The sequence below is a fragment of the Phacochoerus africanus genome, chromosome 6 (genome assembly GCF_016906955.1).
Source record: "Phacochoerus africanus isolate WHEZ1 chromosome 6, ROS_Pafr_v1, whole genome shotgun sequence".
Lineage (NCBI taxonomy): Eukaryota > Metazoa > Chordata > Mammalia > Artiodactyla > Suidae > Phacochoerus > Phacochoerus africanus.
The window spans coordinates 63,014,268-63,039,135 of record NC_062549.1 but is presented as its reverse complement, the minus strand read 5'-3'; the positions used below and the strand labels follow the sequence as shown (position 1 = coordinate 63,039,135).

The 24,868-nt window shown below is 43.2% G+C and overlaps 2 protein-coding genes across 2 annotated transcripts in view; one reads left to right on the top strand and one right to left on the bottom strand.

The window, feature by feature from the left end:
• Positions 1 to 4,035, top strand: part of TERF1 (telomeric repeat binding factor 1) — a 34,337-nt gene extending 30,302 nt beyond the window's left edge. The window contains 1 exon segment of the mRNA XM_047783759.1: positions 2,664 to 4,035. Within this exon segment, the coding sequence (XP_047639715.1) occupies positions 2,664 to 2,840 (177 nt within the window). The 3' untranslated portion in view covers positions 2,841 to 4,035.
• A 6,173-nt stretch (positions 4,036 to 10,208) lies between these two features.
• Positions 10,209 to 24,868, bottom strand: part of SBSPON (somatomedin B and thrombospondin type 1 domain containing) — a 34,435-nt gene continuing 19,775 nt past the window's right edge. Inside the window, exons 3-5 of the mRNA XM_047783757.1 lie at positions 21,308 to 21,398; positions 18,367 to 18,543; positions 10,209 to 11,682 (exon numbers count right to left, since the gene is read on the bottom strand). Of these exons, the coding sequence (XP_047639713.1) occupies positions 11,565 to 11,682; positions 18,367 to 18,543; positions 21,308 to 21,398 (386 nt within the window). The 3' untranslated portion in view covers positions 10,209 to 11,564. The remainder of the gene's footprint in view (positions 11,683 to 18,366; positions 18,544 to 21,307; positions 21,399 to 24,868) is intronic.

The window sequence follows — 24,868 nt, the reverse complement described above, 5'->3', positions numbered from 1 at the left end:
GTATCCATGAAGATACAGGTTTGATGACTGGCCTCCCTCAGTGAGTTAAGGATCCGGCGTTGCTGTGCTATACATATAATCAGGTATTATTCAGCCTTTAAAAAGGAAGAAAATTCTGACATTCTACAATGTAAATGAGGACATCTCACTAAGAAAAATAAGTCAAACATAAAGGAACAAATACTGTACCATTCCACTTAGCTGAGGTACCTAAAATTGTCAAATTCAGGAGTTTCCATAGTGGCTCAGTGGTTTACGAATCTGACTAGCATCCATGAGGACACACGTCCGATCCCTGGCCTCGCTCGGTGGGTTAAAGATCCGGCCGGCGTTGCTGTAGCTGTGTATGCTGGCAGCTACAGCTCTGATTCAACCCCTAGCCCGGGAACCTCCATATGCCATCGGAGTGGCCCTAAAAAGCAAAATAAATAAATAAATAAAATTAAAAAAAAATTTTTTTAATCTGTCAATAGGAGTTTTTGTCGTATAAGAAATTTTCACACATTCAGTTTTAAAAAGTTGTCTTTGATTTATGTAAATCTCATTTAAATAGTACTGTTTGCTTCTTTTTATCTGAGAAATACTACTTTAATAGAGAACACATGAGATCTAAAACAAAAGCCCATTTCTCTCAAGAAACAACGTTCTCTGATTGAGTATTATTTAAGTTCCTGGGTAGAACAAAAGTTCAAGTAGTATCTTCCAGTGTATCACATATAGCATGGCTCTGGTAAGCTACTGCCAAAATACAGTCCCAGGCTATTAGTAGAGCCCAGAAGCTAATGATGGTTTTCACATTTTAAAAAGTTGGGGGGGTGGTTATTTTTGATTTTTTTATTTCCTCTTTAGGGCCAAACCTGCAGCATATGGAAGTTCCCAGGCTAGGGGTCCAATTGGAGCTGCAGGTGCAGGCCTACACCACAGCCACAGCAATGCCAGATCTGAGCCAGGCCTGCAACGTAAACCACAGTTCATGGCAACACCAGATCCTTAACCTGCACCCGTGGGATATGGATGTTTCCAGGCTAGGAGTCGAATCAGAGCTGTAGCTGCTGACCTACCCACAGCCACAGCAACGCCGATCCTTAACCCACTGAGTGAGGCCAGTCATCAAACCCGCATCTTCATGGATACTAGTTGGATTCTTTTCCGCTGAGCCACAATAGGAACTCCCTGGAATTTTTTTTTTTCATCTTGCAAAACTGAAGTGCAAATACTCATTAGACAAGCCCCCACATCCCCACCTCCCGTCCCCTGGCAACCACCATTCTACTTTCTGTTTTTGGGGGTTTCACTACTCTATAGATATTTCATGTAAGTAAAATCATGTAATATTTACCTTTTTGTGACTAATGATGAATGGATTTTTAGAGAAAATGTGAGTCAGCTGGGGAAATAATTGTGGGTCAGACACAGTAAGTAATCACTCCGATGACCACATTGCTCCTCAGCATGTTGGCAGAAGGAAGAATTAAGTGGTCACCTATATATATATAGCAGATGCCAAGTGTCAGTCACCTTTTTCTGTTCATAATACTGAATTTGCTTTTTAAAATTTTTCAATCATTGTCTCCAAAAATAAAGCAGTGGTTTTTTTTAATTAGTTTGTGTTGTGTTTTTAGAAATTAGTTGTAGAGAAGATTTGAGTTTTATGTGTGTGTCCTTTGCCCCACATAGGCAGAACAGGGTTTTCACTGAATCATGAGGGAAGAATTAAATATTCATAAGTTCTATTTAGGATTCATAAGTACCCTTCTATTAATAATTGAAGAAAAGATTCTTTTTTTTTTTTTTGTCTTTTGTTGTTGTTGTTGTTGCTGTTTCTTGGGCCGCTCCCGCGGCATATGGAGGTTCCCAGGCTAGGGGTCGAATCGGAGCTGTAGCCACCGGCCTACGCCAGAGCCACAGCAACGCGGGATCCGAGCCGCGTCTGCAACCTACACCACAGCTCACGGCAACGCCGGATCGTTAACCCACTGAGCAAGGGCAGGGACCGAACCCGCAACATCACGGTTCCTAGTCAGATTCGTTAACCACTGCGCCACGACGGGAACTCCTGAAGAAAAGATTCTTAAAAGACAGTGCGGGAGTTCCCGTCGTGGCTCAGCTGTTAATGAACTCAACCAGCATCCATGAGGACTTGGGTTTGAACCCTGGCCTCACTCAGTGGGTTAAGGATCCAGAATTGCCATGAGCTGTGGTGTAGGTCACAGACTCGGCTCAGATCTGGCGTGGCTGTGGCTATGGCATAGGCCGGCAGCTGCAGCTCCAATCCGACCCCTACCCTGGGAGCCTCTATATGTTGCAGTGAGGCCATAAAAAGACAAAAAAAAAAGGATCTTATAGAAATCTAAGATAGTTTTACAGAGTTTCTTCTACTCTTAAACTGTAACATTATTTTGATGAAAAAGTTGTATTTCTAGTAGATATGTTTTTTGAAGAATTGTTTCTGTGAATAGCTATTCTACTTTCTGTCTGCTTTTGGTGGATGTTAACTGGAACTACTGTGATCATATCACAGAATATATGAATATTGGATTATTGTATGGTACACCTGAAACTGACGTCATTTATACCTCAATTTTATTTTTTAATTTTTTTTATTATATCTCAATTTAAAAAAAATTGTTTCTGTGAATAACTGTTTTACTTTTCATCAAAAGGCATGGCTTTGGGAAGAAGACAAGAACCTGCGATCTGGTGTGAGGAAATACGGAGAGGGAAATTGGTCTAAAATACTGTCACATTATAAATTCAACAACCGAACAAGTGTCATGTTGAAAGACAGATGGCGGACTATGAAGAAGCTGAAGCTTATCTGCTCAGACAGTGAAGACTGAATGTGTTTGCAGAGCTTGATGAAGTGCAATTAAGCATTTTGATCACTGCATTTTGTTTGAAACCCGGCGGTCATTAATGTAGCTTAAATATTTTTTTAAAGCATTACAGTATTTTTCTGTGGCACAGTCATTTAGTATGAGGATCTGTGCTGTAAGAGTGAGCCTATATGCCATCATTGTATTCTGTGAGAATCTTTTCACTTTGATAAGAAATAAATTTATTGAATCCTACTGATTTCAGTACTCCTACCCCCAAAAGCTGTTTGAATAAAAAAAAAAATGAAAACCTGTTAGAAAAATAAATTACTGTTAACTTATTCTGTATCTGTAGGCTGACTTCAACTCTGCAACACACATAAAAATGAAGTTTCTAAATCAGTGAATAATAATAGGCCTTTGACTTAAGGTGTAATGATTTGCTATATGGCCTTATATATTAATTATTAGGACATTTGTTGATAGAATGATAAATGTACAAAGTAATCTGTGAGTTATACTTAAAATTTTCTTTTAGTAGTTTCATATAAAGGAAAAAACTTGAAAAAAATAATACCCGTAGACAAAGTTTATACTATTACTAACAGCTTATGTCTCGTTTAGGTACATCTGACTTTTGTTCTAGTGTTAAAACTTCAACAAAGATGGTTTTAAATAAAGCTTCTTAAAACCTGGTGCCATAAATATCTGTTTCTCTGGTATTTTCATTTAATAGGTAAATATTGGACCTAAATGATATTCTGTAAATGTGTAAATTGGTTTTAGCCATGATCATTTTGATGTCTATGGTAAATACTAAATAAACAAGGTCCTACATGCTCTATTAGATGATTTTTGAGTTTTCACCAACACATTCTTTAGAAGATTTAGTCAGAAACTAGAATTATTTGGCATTTTGAGTTGGTGTGCTCATATTAAAGTTTCATACATTACTTTCTCATTGTTCCTGTTGTCCTATACTTACAATGAACAGAAATATGGATAATGCATCCTTACTCGTTCTGTCCTGTTATACCACTAGTTACTGTCACTGTGTTTATTGTATGCATTTTGATGGCCAGTGCCAAAGCTGATGGCCTGAGCCAAAATAGTCAACCTTATTCTAAACATACCACAAGCCACCAAATCTTAAATTGATATTAACTCTAAGATTCTCAATTATTTTATGTGCCACTAAAAAAGATTACTATCAATTATACTATAGTATGGTGCTCTTATTTAGAATTTTATTTTACTTACTAAAAGAGCTGTGTCTGTAAGCATAGTTTTTTTTTTGTTTGTTTTCTTTTGTTTTTAAGGGCTGCACCCGTGGCATATGGAGGTTCCCAGGCTAGGGGTCCAATCGGTGCTACAGCTGCTGGCCTACACCACAGCCACAGCAATGCCATATCTGAGCCACGTCTGCCACCTACACCACAGCTCACAGCGATGCTGGATCGTTAACCCACTGAGTGAGGCCAGGGCTCAAACCCACAACCTCATGGTTTCTAGTCAGATTGTTTCCACTGCACCACAACGGAACTCCTGGATCTTTTGAATTTTTTAATGGAATGCTTTGTTGAGATATAGGTTCATATGCACTTGAGAGATAATAGGTCCTTTGTACATTTGTTATGGCTTCCTCCAGTGTTATTTTATGAAACCTTCATAATATTGATACTGATGTAATTATACCAATTTTATTCAGCTTTCCTGAGTCTTGTGCCGTATATGTGCAATGTGTGTATTTAATTCCAAACTTAGCTCTTGTGTAGGTGCCTGTACCCACACAGACAGGAAACCTCAGCACCGTGAGGACCCCTTCTGCTTGTCTCCTGCCTCATTCTTCCAGCCCCTGGCAACCACTAATCCGCCCTCCATTTCTAAAATGTCATCATTTAAAATGTTAGATGGAGAGTGATGTCACTGAAGAGGCAGAGAAGGGAACTCCAAAGAGCCGCCTTCTAAAGTGACTGTGAAGCTAGCAAAAGCTATGATAAAATCAACATTTTAAAACAAATTAATAAAAACTGAGGACTGCTTAATGAAGAAAACCTACTAAATTTTGGTAAGAGGATTTTGATGTTTTTATGTAGCCTGCCTGAGGGGACAGTGACCTTTGTTCTTGGTGCAGCTTGATGCTGCCAGAGGGGGCAATATAGACCTTGTGCTCAGAAGTTTGGTGTGTGTTTTGTCCTGGTTGGCGGTTCCCTGAGCTTTGCCTTTATTTTGCCCCCTCTGAACTCTCAGGGGCTTTGAAAAGCTTATCTACCTCTGCTGGGGGCAGGGGAATAGTGGGCCGCAAACAACAGACAGACTAAAAGCCTAGGGAGGAAGGTATGTGGAAGGGAAGGGCTTTGAAGGGCTCTGGAGTAAGTAAGCCAGGGAATCCTGAGCCCGTGCACATGCCCAGGACTGGACACAGTCTCGGGAAAGATCAGGAGGACCCTAGGCCTCTATGCCCAGTGACCTGTAGTCTTTCTAAGTGAAAGAGGCGGAAGCCGAGACAGAGTTGTAAGTGGCCTGGCTCAGTGTTGAACAAGTACCCAGGCTGGGAGAGTATCTTGGTTTTGATTTAAGGAAATTAAGTGAAATACTCTGTAGTCTGCCATTTTTTCCTTCACTCAACATACTTAGTTGTATGTAGCTGTACTTGTTCATTTTCATTTCTATATAGTAATATATCACAATTATCTGTTAATGCTATTGAGGATTTGTGGAAATAAATGACCACTCAAAAGTGAAAACAAACAGGCTGTTTATTCAGAGCTTGCTATAGCAAGGGAGTCAGCCACCATCACTTGTGTTTGGCAGAGAACCAAGCCAACTTTTGTAGGGGGAAAGCTGCAGTGAAAAACAAAGGCTTCAGATGCATTCTGACTGGATGTTGTTGGTTGAGGAAGCTGGAGGCTGGCCAGCTAGTACCAGGTATCTTATGTGACTGCTCTGGGCAGCATACTTGGCTTTCTCTGATTGGTCCTGAGTTGAAAGTGGGAACAAAAAAATAGAGATAATAGGGAGTTCCAGTCATGGTTCTGTGGTTAATTGACCCGACTAGCATCCATGAGGATGTAGGTTCGATCCCTGGCCTCACCCAGTGGATGAAGGATCCGGAATTGCCATGAGCTGTGGTATAGATCGCAAAGGCAGCTTGGATCCTGTGTTGCTGTGGCTCTGGCAGAGGCCAGCAGCTATAGCTCCTATTGGCCCCCTAGCCTGGGAGCCTCCATATGCCTTGGGTATGGCCCTAAAAACACAGAAAAAAACAAAACCTGTTGGCAGTCATGACCAAGTCCAGGCCCCTCTGGGTGGATTGCTTTGGGGTTTTAGTTCAGCATCCTAAACTGGTTACTGCAAAAATTACAGCATGGGATGTCATGTAAGCTCTGCCCATTGTCAGTTTTCAAATTCATTCTCTGAGTTGTTTATGGCTGTAAGATTTCAACAATTGACAGGAAGTCTAATATTAGGAATAATACTAACTCTTAAATGAACTGTGAAATGTTAGATATGATATTGTAACCCTAGAGCAACCATTTAAAAATGCTCTTATATAACCTATACATACATTAAAATGAAATAGTCAAAAATTATTCAAATAATTCAAAACAAAGCAAAAGGGAAGGGGGAAGTGTAGGAAGCAAAAAAAAAAACCCCAAAAAAACCCCCAAAAAAGCCCAAACCAAGGGACAAACAGGAAAAAAAAAAAAAAAGTGGGCCCTCCAGAATCCAGCTACATCAATAATTACATTAAATGTCAATAGTCTAACCAGGGTGAGCAGCATCTGGTATAATCACTGCTGTGGCTCTAGTTACTGCTGCGGTGTGGTTTCAATCTCAGGCCCAGAAACTCCTGCATGCCATGGGCATGGCAAAGAAGAAAAAAAAAAAAAGCCAGGGTCAGCAAACTTTAAAGGTCCAGATAAAATATTTTAGCCCTTGTGGGCCATAGGGGTCTCTGTGAACTCTGCTTGAAATTAGCCATAGATATAATCACGTAGTTGCGTGAGCATGGCTGTGTTCCAATGAAACTATTTTACAGAAGCAAGACAGCAGGAAGATTTAGCCTACAGGCCACAGTTTGCTGACCCTTGGCTTGAGTTCTAGATTTTGTTTTCTTCAAATATATTGGGGAGTTCCCTCGTGGCCTAGCATTTAAGGATTCGGCATTGTCACTGCTGTGGTGTGGGTTTGTTCCAGGCCTGGGAAATTTTTTTTTTTAATGGTTTTTAGGGCCGCGCATGAGGCATGTGGAAGTTCCCAGGCTAGGGGTTGAATTGGAGCTGCAGCTGCCAGCCTGCACCAAAGCCACAGCAACACCAGATCCAAGCCATATCTTTGATCTACACTACAGCTCACAGCAATGCTGGATCCTTCAACCAGCAGAGCCAGGGATGGAACTCTTATCCTCATGGATACTAGTTGGGTTTGTTACTGCTGAGCCACAACAGGAACTCCACGGTCTGGGAGTTTCTGTATGCCACAGATGCTGCCAAAAAACCCCCAAAAGCAAAAAACAAATGAAAAAAAAAATGGGCTTTGTTATAGTAGGCAATTAATTCCAAATATGGAACTTGAATTCTTTTTTTTTTCTTGCAGGTTTGGCGTTTTCCAAGGTTAGAACCACTTTTATTAAACTAAATTAACATTTTGAGGTTTCTAAAGACCAATGTGGGAGTTCTCGTTGAGATGCAGGGGGTTAAGAACCCGATATTGTCTTGTGAGGATGCTGGTTTGATCCCTGGCCTCACTCAGTGGGTTAAGGAGCCAGCGTTGCCAAAAGCTGCAGTATAGGTTGAAGATGTGCCTTGGATCTGGCGTTGCTGTGGCTGTGGTGTAGGCCCTGCCACAGCAGCAACCCCAGCCATAGCAGTGATAACACTGGATCTTTAATCCACTGAGCCATGGAAACTGACTATTCTTAGGGGGAAGAACCAGTTTTGTCTCTTTTTTTGGTCTTTTTTGTCTTTTCTAGGGCTGCACCTGAGGCATATGGAGGTTCCCAGGCTAGGGGTCTAATTGGAGCTGTAGCCACCGGCCTACACCACAGCCACAGCAATGCTGGATCCAAGCTGCATCTGTGATCTACACCACAGCTCACGGCAACACCAGATCCTTAACCCACTGAGCAAGCCCAGGGATCAAACCCGCAACCTCATGGTTCCTAGTCGGATCCGTTAACTACTGAGCCACCGCAGGAACTCCAGAACCAGTTTTATCTTACATAATTTTCTTGCATACCTGGAAAAGATGGCTAATTAAATTTTTATGCCAGGCTGGAATTAAGCAATTTAAATTATTGCTATTGCTATGTATGCTAAAAGACAACAGTCTCAAGTAAAAACATCCCAAGAAGGACCCTCAAAGAGAGGTTATAATTCACCTTGTTCCTTTTTTCACTTTTCCCTTCTCTCCTTTTTTTTCTTCCACTTTTATAAATGATCACCATCTCTAATTCCTTCCCCCTTCTTTCCTGAGTAAGTATATTTATTTTTGCTCAAATTACTTTCCTCATGCACTTTTGAAAAACAACCTATTAAATAATGTGAAGGTCTGTAAATCATTGCAGAGTGTCCGTGGAAAGGACCTGGAATCTAAGGTACCCATTAAAAAAAATACCAAAGCAGTCTTAAATACTTTGATCTTTATCTTTGGAAATAAAAACTTGGAGTCCTTCATTAATCACTTGGATGACATGTTTCAGTTCTGTACCATTTCCTGGGGTTTTGCTAGAATAAATAACAAGCTGCTTAAGACCAGTATTTCATAGTTATGCCTTCTAGCCAATGAAATTCTCCACAAGAATAGAAATAACAAAAATATGCTTCAATATGAAAGTAATTAATGGCCAAAGACTAAAAGCTACATATGTACTTTGAAAAACTGATTTTATATAGCTCAAATATGCTAAATGTTCTAACACATATTGAAACCATAACCATAATACATCAGAGTTTTATTGCTGTTAGTCATTATACCTATGATTGTCACTTCTAAAGCATTTGGTTTTGGTTTTGATGACATTTTGTTTATTCTCTGGCCAGTCCGGAAAATCTGGATATCTTCCAGTCAAAGAACTTTTAGGAGTTCCCGTCATGGCTCAGTGGTGAACAAATCTGACTAGCATCCTTGAGGACGCAGGTTCGACCCCTGGCCTCGTTCAGTGGGTTAAGGATCCGGCATTGCCATAAGCTGTGGTGTAGGTAGCAGACACGGCTTGGGTCCTTTGTGGCTGTGGCTGTGGTGTAGGCTGGCAGCTGTAGCTCCGATTGGACCCCTAGCCTGGGAACCTCCATATGCCGTGGATGCACCTTAAAAAGCAAAGAAAAAAAAAAAAAGAACTTTAAAAAATGTGGACAGAAAGTTTATTTACTGGTATAAAATTTTAAGTAACATTGAAAATTACCCGGGGAGGCCCAAAAGTTTTACATGTTAGAAATGGTCTTGAAATGTTAATACTGAACTTACAGTTGAAGTTCCCAGCCCTGTTGAGACACAATTTTTAATTATTAATTTCTGAAGAATTTATCACAAAACAATTCTGACAGTTAAATAAATACATAGTCAGAAATATTGCTACACTCAGTGTTAAATATTGGGGACTTTCTCATCCCTATTAAGCTTCACTATTGTCATTATATACTTATAAGTACCAAGAAATACATGTGCTGGTAAATAATATTTTATACAAGTGAAACCAAGAGAGTTTCATATATAGGCATACCTCATTTTATTGTGCTTTGCAGATATTGCATTTTGTACAAATGGAAGTTTTGAAGCATTTGCTCATTTTGTATCTCTGTGTCACATGTTGGTAATTCTCACAATATTTCAAACTTTTTCATTATTATTATTATACTTGTTAAGGTGATCTGGGAGCAGTGATCTCTGATGTTACTACTCATTAAAGGCTCAGAGGATGTTCAGCATTTTTCAACAATAAAGTGTTTTAAAATTAAGGTATGGGGAGTTACCATTGCGCCTCAGCAGGTTAAGAACTTGACTAGTATCCATGAGGATACAGGTTCGATCCCTGGCCTCGCTCAATGGGTTAAGAATCAGGTGTTGCCATGAGCTGTGGTGTAGGTCGAAGACGAGGCTCAGATCTCGTGTTGCTGTGGCTCTGGTGTAGGCCAGAGGCTACAGCTCCGATTAGACCCCTAGCCTGGGAGCTTCCATATGCCACAGGTGCCGCCCTAAAAAGAAAAAATAAAATAAAACAAAGTATGTACATTTGTTTAGACATAATGCTATTGCACACTTAATAGACTTCAGAATAGTATAAACATAACTTTTATATGCACCGGGAAACCAAAACTTTCTCGTGACTTGCTTTGTTGCGGTGGTTTGGAACCAAACCCAAATATCTCTAAGGTTCGCTTGTAGTTTAAATCTCAAGACTCAGTTCTCCAGAAAAATATCCTGAATTTAAAATTTGTCTCAGAACTGAAAGGGGCTTCACTTTTACAGCAGAATCTTTGGCATCGTCAGGCCCTGTGTTGAAGCTAAATCCTGGATGAGAAGCTAAGATTTGGCTCCAACTGTCAGCCCAGATCCTTCAATAAGGCACTTGTTTCTCATTCATTGATATTCCAATTATAAAGTAAAGAGACTAATACTTCTCTGTGTGTGTATGTGGTGGGTCGTCGGCAGGAATCCTAACACTCATAAAAAATCTACGCTTTAGATAATCTACACCTCTGCCTTCTACTCCAAACAAAAGAAAACGTGTGCTATGGGAAATAAAACGTAGTACACTTACTTCAATTAAACTTGGGGTTGGACCCCAAGATTATTTTAGTCAACTTCAGGCTTTACGCCTTGGAAACAATTTTAGACACTTATGATAGTAGAATGCTGATAATTAAGCGATTTCATTCACTGGTGCCAAAATTTCACTTCATGGAAATTATAACATTTAAAGGAACTTGTGGAGTTCCCGCTGTGGCACAGTGGGTTAAGGATCCAGCGTTGCTGCAACTGTGGCATAGGTCAAAGCTCTGGCTTGGATTTGATCCCTGGCCCGGAAATTTCCACATGTTTCAGGGGCAGCCGAAAAAAGGAAAAAAAAAAAAGAAAGGAACTTGTACTGACCTACAATGAACATTGGATTGATTCTTTTCAATGGACCAAAGAAAATTTCTTCTATTTCGTAAAAAACATTTTTAGCAGAGCTGTTGGTTTCGCATCACAAAATTCTTACTAAAGCTCAGACAGCTTATCCTGTTGAAAACTACTTGCGACAATTTGCTCGAAGTTATTATTTCAGAATTTAGGGAATAATAAATGGGAAACGAATGAAGACGAATGTACCTATATCTGTAGACGTTTTTTAAAGCAAGAAATTTTGAGGAGATTATGGAATAGAAAGAAAGTATGCGAGATGCAAAGTGTGGACACCCTTAAAGTAACAATTTACCAGCACATAGACCACTAAAATGTAGTAATTTTAGCTCAGACAGATGTACTCTGTGTCTGGGCCACCTGTCGAATGAGAAGACTAGGTGACAAATCCAAGGACATAAAACCAGAGAAGACTTTTGGTGTGGGTCCTCAACTTAGTAAAAATAGAAAGGAAGGCACGAGGTTTCTTGAGAACTGGCCTCTAAGTGTCCTTTCTCTACTTCAGAGTGTGGCAATGACATATATTCAGGGAATTTGGCCAGAGTTTTGAAAGGATTATGCAGTGTTGGACATGACTTGCTACTCTTTAGCATGTTTACAAACACATTTTGAAATACTTATAATCTATATAAAAATAAAGCTGTGAACAGCTGGACAGGAGCACTGTTCCACTCGCCGCACTTTTTTCCAAGTTCCCTGACACCGAGGGTTGCCAATTGCCTGCCAGTGGAGAGTCTGGTTTCTGAAACGAGATTTTGAAGATGTGAGTTATGCTAAAGCAAACCAAAGATCATTCTAATTTAGAGTCCTAAATCAAGATTTGGTGTTCTTGTTGTCTGTCTGTCTGTCTGTCTGTCTGTCTGTCTGTCTTTCTTTCTTTCTTTCTTTCTTTTCTTTCTTTCTTTCTCTCTCTCTCTCTTTCTTTCTTTTCTCTCTCTTTCCCTCTCTCTCTCTCTTTTCTTTTTTTGTCTTTTTAGGGCCACACCAGCGGCACATGGAGGTTCCCAGGCCAGGAGTTGAATGGGAGATGTAGCTGCTGGCCTACATCACAGCCACAGCAATGCCAGATCCAAGCCACATCTGAGAACTACACCACAGCTCATGGCAACACTGGATCCTTAACCCGCTAAGCAAGGCCAGGGATAGAACCCTCAACCTCATGGTTCCTAGTCGGGTTCGTTTCCGATGCGCCATGACGGGAACTCCTGTTATTGTTGGGGTTTTTTTTTTGCCTTTTTTAGGGCTGTTCCCTCGGCATATGGAGGTTCCCAGGCTAGGGATTTAATCTGAGCTACAGCTGCTGGCCTACGCCAGAGCCACAGCAACGCAGAATCCGAGCCACGTCTGTGACGCACACCACAGCTCACGGCAAACTGGATCCTTAACCCACTGAGCAAGGCCAGGGATCAGAACCCGCAACCTCATGGTTCCTAGTCGGATTCGTTAACCACTGTGCCACGATGGGAACTCCATATTGTCGCTTTTAAAAGAATCATCACACCTGGAGTTTTAAAGTGCATTACAAATTGAGGAGTTCTGTTGTGGCTCAGTGGTAACAAACCTGACTAGTATGCGTGAGGATATGGATTCAGTCCCTGGCTCTGCTCAGTGGGTTAGGGATCTAGAGTTGCGGCAGGCTACCACATGGTGTAGGTTGAAGACGAAGCTCAGCTCCTACACTGCTGTGGCTGTGGTGTAGGCCAGCAGCTATAGCTCTGATTCGACCCCTAGCTCGAGAACTTCCATATGCCTCAGGTATAGCCCTAAAAAGACAACAACAACAACAACAACAACAACAACAAAAAAAGCATTACAATTTTAAATTAAAAAAAAAAAGAAAAAAAGATCACAAACTAAATGTCCCTTCTTTAGGTTCTATCAAAACAAGCTACTAATTAGTCCCTGTTTGACTACACCCTGTTGAGATTGTAGTTTCATGTTACTGTGTTTGTGTCTCTCACTTGCTCTAAGTATACGAAGTGTTAAAAAAAAAAAAAAGCTTCCTGTTTTGTGTATATTTAAATTATCATTTATTTTAAGGCTGCACCCGTGGCATATGGAAGTTCCCAGGCCAGGGGTCGAATCAGAGCTGCAGATGCCGGCCTCCGCCACAGCCACAGCCATGCCAGATCCAAGCCACATCTACAACTTACACTGCAGCTTGTGGCAATACTGGATCCTTAACCCACTGAGCGAGGTCTGGATCAAACCCGCATCCTCGTGGACACTGCACAGACACAGTGTGGGGTTCTTAACCCCCTGAGCCACAATGAAAACTCCTGTGTATTTTTATTTTTATTTTTTTGCTATTTCTTTGGGCCGCTTCTGTGGCATATGGAGGTTCCCAGGCTAGGGGTCGAATCGGAGCTGTAGCCGCCGGCCTACGCCAGACCCACAGCAACTCGAGATCCGAGCCGCGTCTGCAACCTACACTACAGCTCACGGCAACGCCGGATCGTTAACCCACTAAGCAAGGGCAGGGACCAAACCCGAAACCTCATGGTTCCTAGTCGGATTCGTTAACCACTGCGCCACGACGGGAACTCCTCCTGTGTATTTTTAAATTAGAGGAGTCTGTACAGCATAGTAACCCAGTCACATAAACACACACACACACACATATATATATACACACGCACACACATATTCTTTTTTTTCTTTTTTGCTTTTTAGGGCTGCACTAGCGGCATATGGAGGTTCCCAAGCTAGGGGTCAAATCAGAATTGTAGCCGCTGGCCTCCACAACAGCCACAGCAATGCCGGATCCTCAACCCACTGAGCAAGGCGTCCTCATGGATACAAGTCAGATTCACTTCCACTGAGCCACGATGGGAATTCCACACATTTTTTTTCTTGTGCTATCTTCCATCCTGGTCTATCCCAAGAGGCTGGCTATAGTTCCCTGTGCTGTACAGTAAGACCTCAGGCACAACATTGTAAATCAACTATACTTTAATACAAATAAATGAATAAATAAATAATATTGACGTAAAAAATAAAGGAGCCTGAACCAAATGATCTTCTGTATTCCTGTCCAACTCTTGGATTCTATGGTGAAAAATGGGAGCAGTGAAAAGAAATGAGAGCCAGATTATTAAAATGATTATTTTTAAAGTCACTGGAACCTCAGCCAGGATCGAAGGTGCTTTATGAGTACAAATTAAATTATAATATTCATTTACAGTCAAAATATGGATGAGGTATTCGGGAAAGTATTAGGTCTAAATATTAGGTTTCTATTTCATTAGAATTCTTTACCCATTTACTGTTCGTATGATGTACTCGATACAGAGGCACAAGCGACTAATAAACATAAATTCAAGTTATTAAATATTAAAATATACGATGGGACTAATGATTAACTGGAAAGGCCCATAGTTTTCTTTCTAATCTGCATTTTATCAGTCCCATCTGACATTCTCTTTTTTTTTGGTCTTTTTCTAGGGCCACACCCGGGGCATATGGAGGTTCCCAGGCCAGGGGTCTAATCAGAGCTACAGCTGCTGGCCTGCACCACAGTCACAGCATCCCCAGATCTAAGCCACATCTGCAACCTACACCACAGCTCATGGTAAGGCCGGATTCTTAACCCACTGAGCGAGGCCAGGGATTGAACCCACAACCTCATGGATCCTAGTCAGATTCGTTAACCACTGTGCCACGACAGGAACTCCCCATCCGACATTCTTAAAACCACAATCCATTGTCCATTATGAAGTCTAACCTGGTTTTAGAGATGAGTAGTGTTATCTGATTTAACTGACAGATAATAGATAAGTACAAGACTGCAGTGGGTTGGTTGGCTGGTTTGTTTGGCCATGCTCGGGCATTCAGAAGTTCCCCAGGCCAGGGACTGAATTCATGCCACAGCAGTAACCACAGCCACAGGGGTGACAATGCTGGATCCTTAACCTGCTGAGCCACTGGAGAACTCCCTGGGATGGGTTTTTAAGGTGGTAAAATATTTTCAAGAGTCAATTCTTTGGGACAACCTACAGATTTCTGTAGCTTCATGTGAAACTATGACTTTCAAGAAATATATTTTTGGAGTTCCTGTCATGGCGCAGTGGTTAACAAATCTGACTAGGAACCATGAGGTTGCAGGTTCAATCCCTGGCCTTGGTCAGTGGGTTAAGGATCTGGCATTGCCATGAGCTGTGGTGTAGGTTGCAGACAGGGCTCAGATCCTGCATTGCCGTGGCTCTGGCGTAGACCGTTGGATGCAGCTCCAATTCGATCCCCAGCCTGAGAACCTCCATATGCTGTGGGAGCGGCACTAGAAAAGGCAAAAAGCCAAAAAAAAAAGAAAAAAAAAGAAAGAAAGAAATATATTTTTGCCATTCCAATGACCAAAATATATTTCTCATGTATGGTGGGTCTCTGTCCGAAGGTCCTGGCTCACAGCTCCCAAAGCCCTTGGAATTTCCTAAATGTTGAGAGTGATGAAGGTGGTTTTGTTATGTGAATGAGGTGATTCTTTTGGAAGCACCTAAAGTTGGGAGCTGGTTATCAGGAGAACTAACCAGGTGATTAGAGGGTAGGAACTTTCAGCCCCACCCCACCCCCAACCTCCAGGGAGGGGAGAAGGGCTAGAGGTTGACTCAGTGGCCAGTGGCCAATGATTTAGCCAATGATGCCGATATAATGAGATCTCCATAAAAGCCCCAGGGACAGGGTTCAGAGAGCTTCTAGGTTGGTGAGCACGTGGAGATGTGGGGAGAAGGCCGCCCATCCCACACGCCTTGCCCTCTGCTTCTCTTCGCTCTGGCTCTTCCTGCGTTCGATCCGCTTACCATAAACTGGTGATCTAGGAAGTAAGTGTGTCTCTGAGTTCTGTGAGCTGCGCTTGCAAATTAATCCAACCTGAGGAGGAGGTCCTGGCAACCTCCAGCTTATAGCCAGTTGGTCGGAAGCACAGGAAAACAGCCTTGGCTCGAGATTGGCATTTGTAGGCCTGACCTCTTACCTGTAAGAGCTCTGATGCTGTCTCTAGGTGGACAGTGTCATAACTGAGTTGAATCGTTGGATCCCCGGCCAGGGGCCTATGAATTGCTTGGTGTTGTGTGAGAGAAACCTACCCCGTCCCCCACACGGAAAACTGGGTGCTCAGAACATCAGAAGAGTTTATGATCCTGCAAAGCTGGGCCCACCGCTACCATCTCAAGTCATGATTTTATGATCATTCCATGAAGCAGTGGTTCTGAATTTTTGCTGTGGTATGAGTCATCTTGGCAAGGGTTCAGCAAACTGTGACCCACGGGCCAGTTCCAGCCCACTCCTTTGTGCAGTCTGTGAGTTAAGAATAATTTTGGGAGTTCCCTTCGTGGCTAAGTGGTTAACAAACCCCACTAGTATCCATGAGGGTGTGGGTTTGATCCCTGGCCTCTCTCAGTGGATTAAAGATCCAGCGTTGCTGTGAGCTGTGGGGTAGGTCGCAGACATGGGCTCGAATCCGTTCTTGTTGTGGCTGTGGCATAGGCTGGTGGCTGCAGCTCTGGTTCGACCCCTAGCCTGGGAACTTCCCATATGCAGAAGGTGTGGCCCTAAAAAGCAAAAACAAACAAACAAAAAAACAAACAAAACCCTTTACATATGACTGGGCAATTCCACTCCTGGGTAGATAGCCAAAGAAAATGGAAACAGTAATTCAAAACAATACATGCACCTCAGTGCTCATAGAAGCATTATTTACAATGGCCAAGATATGAAAGCAACCTAAGTTTCTATCAACAGATGAATAAAGAAGATGTGGTATATATACATATATACACATACATACATACACACACCATGGAATACTCAGCCATTAAAAAAAAAATGAAATTCTGTCATTTGCAGCAACATGGATAGACCTGGAGGGTATTATGTTTAGTGAAATAAGTCAGACAGAGAAAGACAAATACTGTGTATATTATCACTTACATGTGGAACCAAAAAAAAAAAAAATAAGTAAAACAAGCAAGTGATTATAACAAAAAAGAAACAGACATACAGAAATAGAGAACAGACTAGTGGTTATCAGTGGGGAGAGGGACAGTGGGGGCCAGGGAGGCAAGATAAGGGTCGGGGACTAAGAGGTACCAACTACACATATAAAATAAATAAGCTATGGGAGTTCCCGTTGTGGCTCAGCCGTAATGAACCCAATGAGTATCCATGAGGACGAAGGTTCGATCCCTGGCCTCGCTGAGTGGGTTAAGGATCCAGCATTGCTGTGAGCTGTGGGGTAGGTCACACACGCGGCTTGGATCTGGCATTGCTGTGGCAGTGGCATAAGCCTGTAGTTGCAGCTCCCATTCGACCCCCAGCCTGGGAACTTACATATGTCCTGGGTATGGCCCTAAAAAGGCAAAAAATAATAATAATAATAATAATTAAAATAAAATAAGCTACAAGGATATATTATACAGCACAGGGAATATAGCTAATATTTTCTAATAACGATAGAGTACACCTGAAATTAATATAATATTGTAAATCAACTATACCTCAATAAAAAAATAACAGCAATAAAAAGAATGATTTTTATGTTTTTAAAGAATTAAGTTAACCCACTCTGGTGCAGTGGGTTAAAAATCTGACTGCAGCAGCTCTAGTTGCTGCAGAGGCGTGGGTTCAATCCCCACCCTGGTGCAGTGGGTTAAAGGATCCAGCATGCTATTGCCGAAGGTGCAGCTCAGATTCAGTCCCTGACCTGGGACCTTCCATATGCTGTGGGTACGGCCATAAAAACAAACAAAAAACTATAGGTAAAGAGCTGAAAGTAAATCAAAAGAAAAATATTTTGCGATAAATGAAAATTACAGAAATTCAAATTTGAGTGTCCATTACAATACTATTACAACAAAGACAAGCTCGACTGTTCACACAGTGTCTATGGCTGCTTTTGTGCCAGTCTTTGGTGGTTGCTTGGGGGCTTGGTCTGAACCCCAATATCCAAATTCAGCCACTCCTCTCTGGGACAGAGTCCCAAAGTGTGAACTGGACTCTGGGTTTGGACCTGCCAGGTGGAAGGCTCTCCTCACCTTTTGGGTCTCTGGGGGCAAGGCTTGTTCTGCTATGTACTGTCCACCGTTCAGACAGGGAGGGGCCGGATCTCCTTGAATGAGACCAAGAGAAACCTTCCAGGGAGTTCCCATTGGGGCTCAGCGGGTTAAGAACCCGATATAGTGCCCGAGAGGACACAGGTTTGATCCCTGGCCTCGATCAGTGGGTTAAGTATATGGTGTTGTCACAAACTGCAACGTAGGTTGCAGATACGGTTTGGATCTGGCATTGCTGTGGCTGTGGTGTAGGCTGGCAGCTGCAGCTCCAGTACACCCCTAGCCTGGAAACTTCCACATGCTGCAGGTGCAGCCCTATAAAGACAAAAAAAGAGAGTGAGAGAGAGAGAAAAAAAATCCTCCAGCCAGTTTCCCTCCCTTACCCGTCAGAGTCCAGGCCGTCTCCAGAGCAACGGAGGCTCACAGCGTTCATGGCTGGAGGCTGACAGCCCACACACACCGTGTAGCCCTCTCGGAGGTACTGCATCCACCGTGTCAGGGGGCGGTTTTCCAGGGCGCAGTGATGCGTCAAGGACTCTGTCTTGAACTCCATACAGTATCTAGAGCAAAAACAGGAGCAGTTTCACATGCTCTGATTAGACGGGGCTCAATGCTGTAGCCAGTCTGAGGAAGCCTGGGATCCCCAAGGGCATTTCACAACCTGGACAAGGTAGGGCAGTGTGTCTTCGCAGGTCACAAAATGCCTTTGTCAAATTTCTCATTCACGGAACTCTGATGTCTGACTCATTCTTTCCTTCCTTCTTTCCTTCTACCTTTCTTTTTTTGTCTTTTTAGGGCTGCACCCGCAGCGTGCAGGATTCTCAGGCTAGGGGTCAAATCGGAGTGCAGCTGCCAGCCTACACCACAGCTACAGCAATGCAGGATCCAAGCTGAGTCTGCGACCTGCACCACAGCTCACACCAACGCCACATCCTTAACTCACGTAGCGAGGCCAGGGATTGAACTCGCATCCTCATGGATACTGCTCGGGCTCATGACTGCTGAATCACAACGGCAACTCTCTTTTTGCTGTTTTCCAATCCATGATTAAATTTTCTGGTCAGCATGAATTGGCAGAAATTTGTCTTGTAGCTTGTCCAGTCTGACCACCGATGAATATCTAAAAGCACATATCAGGGAGTTCCCTGGTGGTCTGTATAGAGGTTGGGATTTGGCACTTTCACCCCAGAGGCCCAGTTCAACTCCAGTCTGGGAACTGAGATCCCACATCGAGTGCGACATGCTGCAGCCAGAGCGGGGGTTGGGTGGGGAAGCATATTTAAATAGGAAAATTGCCCTCAGTGATGAATTATAGAAATTGAACCAAAACTTCCTTGACCCAGAGGACATATGAGCCCCAGGAGAACTAGTCCTTGGCACCCAGGTGAGCACCTGTGTTTTTCTGCCCCACGAACATTCCCAGGGCCTCTCCTATACCCCCCACCGAGCTCACCTGTGTGATCTGGGGTCAGGAGATGAGTTTTGCCTTGAAGTCAAGCATCAGAGTTATACTGGGCATTACAGGTAGAAGGACATGGGAAAATGAGAAGTTTTCCTGTAACAGGCTAGTGTCACCTTACACTGAACTGTGAAAACTAAACACTCTATTATGTGACCAGACTCAAGCCCCTGGGGGCACAGCCAGACATTGATGATTTTTTTTTTTTGTCTCTTTAAGGCCACACCCCCAGCATATGGACGTTCCCAGGCTAGGGGTCAAATTGGAGCTGCAGCTGCCAACCTATGCCACAGTCACAGCAATGCCAGATCTGAACCACTTCTACAATCTACACTGAAGCTTGCAGCAACATTGGATCCTTAACCCACTGAGCAAGGCCAGGGATCAAACCTGAGTCCTCATGGATACTAGTCAGGTTCGTAACCAGCTGAGCCACAAAAGGAACTCCCGGCGAATAGTTTAGATTTATATAATTCTTCAGAGCAATGAAACATAGTCAAACCCCTGAAGGTGGCATTTTTGGTTCTAACTATGCTAAAATGGGCTAGTTATCCATAGAGCTATGAGTTGTAATAGGTTAGATGGAAAGTATTTGGAGAGTCTGTTCCAAAGAAAATCTTTAATGACGACTTGTATCACTTATTAAGTAAGATCTTTAAGGATGGCAGGTATCACTTATTAGGTACCTTAAGGCATTAAGGTAGGAAATTCTGGGATGTGGCTTCAGTCAACTTCAGACAGCTTAACCCAGACATTTTTTAAAGAATATTTTCTTGGAATTCCCGTCACGGCTTAGCAGTAATGAATCTGAATAGTATCCTTGAGGACACGGATTCAATCCCTGGCCTTGCTCAGTGGGTTAAGGATCCAGCATTGCTATGAGCTGTGGTGTAGGTTGCAGGTGTGGCTTGGATCCCACATTGCTGTGGCTGTGGCTGTGGCCAGCAGCTGTAGCTCCCATTCGACCCCTAGCCTGGGAATTTCCAAATGCTGTGGGTGCAGCCCTAAAAAGACCAAAAAAAAAAAAAAAGACTATTTTCTCATTAAATTCTTGCAACAATTCCATGTGGTAGGAATTATTATTCTCATTTTCAAGAAGATAAAACCGAGGTGCAGGAGGTGCCGTGTGGGGATTTGAACAGGAAGCCATCTGGTATCTGATAGCAGAAGAGTGAATTTCTATGGAGCATGGAGGTTCCTCCCAGTCTGAGCCATTAAGTCTTGATCGAAATCCTCAGAACTCAGTTGGGGGCCACTTTCAATTCACCAAACAGAGGTGATGCTGGAGTCCACGGTCCCATCAAGACCATGAGTTGAGCATGTGATTAAAGGGACTGACAAAATAATATCATCTCATTGTCATCTCATTATAAGTTTCTTCTTAGAGCTTAGACCTCAGAGACAAAGAAATTTCTTAAGCCCCATAGGAACAGGCAAGGGACTAGTACTTTCCCAGCTCTGTGATAACAAGTCATGTTTTGTTTTGTTTTTGTCTTTTTGCCTTTTCTAAGGCCACATCCACTGCATATGGAGGTTCCCAGGCTAGGGATCTAATAGGAGCTGTAGTCAACGGCCTACACCACAGCCACAGCAATTTGGGATCGGAGCCACGTCTGTGACCTACACCACAGCTCACAGCAATGCCGGATCCTTAACCCACTGAGCAAGGCCAGGGATTGAACCCACAACTTCATGGTTCGTAGTCGGATTCGTTAACCACTGAGCCATGACGGGAACTCCACAAGTCATGTTTTACCTGAAGTTCATGAACAAATAACGAAGAAAACCCATCTTGCTAAGTAACCTGTGTGGGCGGACTTAACCATTTGTCTGGAAAGACCTAAGTACAAAAAGCACCACATTACCCGGCATCCTCTGTGTCTGCAGACCACCGTGGGGAGGCCGCTCGTCTGGTTCGCTCCTTGTTGAACGCAGAGGTGGTTATAAAGGCAGGGACTGGAAGAAGAAGAACGGCGTTGAACACATGCAGCTAGAAGCACCCAGGCAACGTTTCCCAAATGCAAACTGGTTTAAGGCCCTCCATCCCCAAGTCCAGAGGTCTGTGGGACACCATCGAGGCATCAAAGGAGGTTAAGTCAGAATCCTGAGAACCCAATTCTGTAAAGCTTTGAGCAGGGCAGTTGGGTGGGGAGGGCATTGGCAGGCTATTGATATTCACACTCCTCTGCAGTGGGAACTCTGCGTGTAAAGGAAGGAAGGGGCCAGGAAGCACAGCCCAGAGGGAATAATAGAAAGATAGGTGGGGAGAGAGGAACCGAGGGAAAAAGTGACTTAACAGCAAAAGGGAAAGGATTTTTTTTTCTCCCCCCACCCCCGCTTTTCTCTTTTTAAGGCCGCACCCTCGTCATATGGAAATTCCCTGCCTGGAGGTCCAAGCAGAGTGACAGATGCCAGCCTACACCACAGCCACAGCAACACCAGATCCGAGCCGCATCCGTGAACTACGCCCCAGCTTGTGGCAACACCAGATGCTTAACCCACTGAGCGAAGCCAGTGATTGAACCCACATCCTCAAAGAGACATCAAGTTCGCAACCTGCTGAGCCACAAGGGGAGCTCTGGACTTTTTTTTTTTTTTTTTTTTTTTTATGAAAAGAGGAGAAACAGAGACAAAAAGAGAAAGACGGGGAAAATAAAGTAAAACAAGAGAGAGAAGGAAGAAAGGCAAGAGGAAGAAGACAAAAGAGAGAGAAAGGGGGTTGAAGGGGAGGGGGAAGACAACCAGAGAGAGGGAATGAAAAAGGAAAAAAAAAAAAAACAAAAACAGAAGCAGCAAAGAGAAAAGGGTGAACCCTCCCAGGTCTTCTGATAATCACAGCGAGGAAGCTTTGCCAGCAACCACATAGCCCAGGATGTGACCAAACAGCCCTGGCCAACCTCGGGAAGGGAAAGTCCTAAAGGTTTTCTCCGCTCCCTTCCCCTCCCCCCGCAACTTACCCACCTCTGGTGGGAGGAAAGAAAACAGCCAGGAATTCTTTCCTCTCACCTCTGCTCTTGTATTTTGTTTGTCTCCTTCCTATTTCATCTCTAAGTCTGAGGACATCTCTTGCTCTGGGTTGCACGTGGAGATAACCTCTGGATTTCACCCTGCTGTCAGTTCAAGGAAGATAGGGTTTTGCCTCTTGCATCACAGTAGCCCTCACACATTTACACGCTCAGTAAATATGGGTGCGAAGAATGAATGAATGAAGTCGTGAAACTGCCACCCAAAAGTCCTGCTTCTCTAGGGTTTTCTGTTCTTTTACTAAGCCTCGCAGCTAAGATGGCTCAACCCTCCTTCCTACCTTTTGTTCCAGAAACTGGACCGTCCCAGGAAGAGGAGGTACCAGCTGCGGTGGGTCTATGGTCAGCCTCAACCAGAGCAAATTGGCGGGAGGGTACCAGCAGCAAAACAGAGGCTTCAAGCCTGCCTCTTCACGGTGCTGAGCTCCTTCTCGCCACAAGATGGCAGCCCTAATTCTTCTTTAGATTTTCTGAAATGCGGCGTCAGTGATGTATTACATAGGAATATGAGTGCCCCAGCCTCTGGTAACCACTTGGTCCTGAGAGTTGCGAGCACGGTTCTTGTCCCATGTGGCCGGGCACCTCTAGTGCTGTCTGAATGTTAGCCACATCTAGCGTAACCGCTAGAGTACCAGCCAAGGGGCTCTTTCTTGCTAGACTAACATGTTTGTTTTCCAAAGAGGACATGGTATTCTTTCTAAATGTGATAATTGTAGCTTTTAAACTTCCCAAATCCACGCTTGGAATCAAAAAGGACAAGTGAATGCATGTATGTTAGGATCCTTCTCTGTTTCTCTTAGACCTAATTACCAGGAACACAAAACATTGAAAGGGTTTTCTTGGTCTCGGGTATTGTTTTTGTTTCTGTTCTTCTAATGCATTTATGGGTTTATTCACTGAGGGAAGAATGCACGTATTGCTAAACCCATGAAGCAAGACACCAGTCAAACTGTAACATTTTCAGGATGTGTTTCTTTAGTTCAAAACATTTATCTGAGCTTCTAATTTGTGCTACCTATCTTATTACAAAAGTTCAAAGACAGTGCACTTAATGTAGAGCTAGGGGGTGGGTTGGCTAGGAAGTGGAGGACCAAGTGCATTACTACAGTTTCTGACATAAATTCCTAAGAAAGGAGTTCCCATCGTGGCTCAGCAGAAACGAATCTGACTAGTATCCATGAGAACCTGGATTCAATCCCTGGCCTCCCTCAGTGGGTTAAAGGATCCGGCGTTGCCATGAGCTGTGGTGTAGGTCACAGACACGGTTTGGATTCCAAGTTGCTGTGGCTGTGGTGTAGGCCAGCGACCACAGCTCCAATTCAACCCTAGCCTGGGAACCTCCATATGCCATGGGCACAGCCATAAAAAGATCCCCCCACCCCCCTCCCCACCCCCCCAAAAAAAAAATCCTAAGAAAAAGTTCTAAGATAATACAAATAAAGTTAACAGAGATATATTTCTAAGTTTCCAGGCATGGCACTAAGCATTTTTCATGTGTTAATTCATTTAATTCTTGCAACCAGCTTCTGAGAGAGAACCTATTATTTCCCCATTTCAGAGATGAGGAAATTGTGGCCCAGAGAGGTTAAGAATGTGTTCAAGGCTCCTATTTAAATGTGGCAGTGCCAGACAGGCTGCCTCTATTATAATACACAGAAAATTTCACTTTTTTTTTTTTTTGGCCATTCCTGTGGCATACAGAAATTCCTGGGCCAGGGATCGAACCCACGCCATGGCAGTAACCTGAGCCACAGCAATGACAATGCCAGGTCCTTAATTGCTAGGCAACCAGGGAACTTCATACTATTTAAAATTTCAATATTATAGCATGTGACCCATAAATTACTAAATTCAGCTTTAGGAATTTCCATTGTGGCTCAGTGGGATAAGAAGCAGACTAGTATCCATGAGGATGTAGGTTCAATCCCTGGCCTCTCTCAGTGGGTTAAGCATCTGGCATTGCTATGAGAAGCCCTGGAGATTGCAGATGAGGCTTGGATCCTGCGTGGCTGTGGCTGTGGCGTAGGCCAGCAGATGCAGCTCTGATTTGACCCTAGCCTGGGAACCTCCATATGCGGCAGGTGTGGCCCGATAAATAAATAAATAAATAAAATTTGGCTTTACTTTCCCTTTCTGTTGGAAAATCTAGCCCTTACACTCTGAGTCCCCCCAGGCTATGCGGGGAGGGGTGGTCCCAGAGGTGGGGGAGGGCTCCCAGTGGGCACAGATTAAAGCCCAAGCAGGGTGGCACCCTGCTCAATTTACAAAGTGCTTTGACATCATAGGTTAAAGATCATCACCAATGCTTTGTAAAGAAGTGTCCTGATGAGGTCTGAATGAAGGGAAAATAAATGGTGAATGACTGGAGGAAAAAGAAAAAAAAAAGAGTTTCCATTTTGGCTT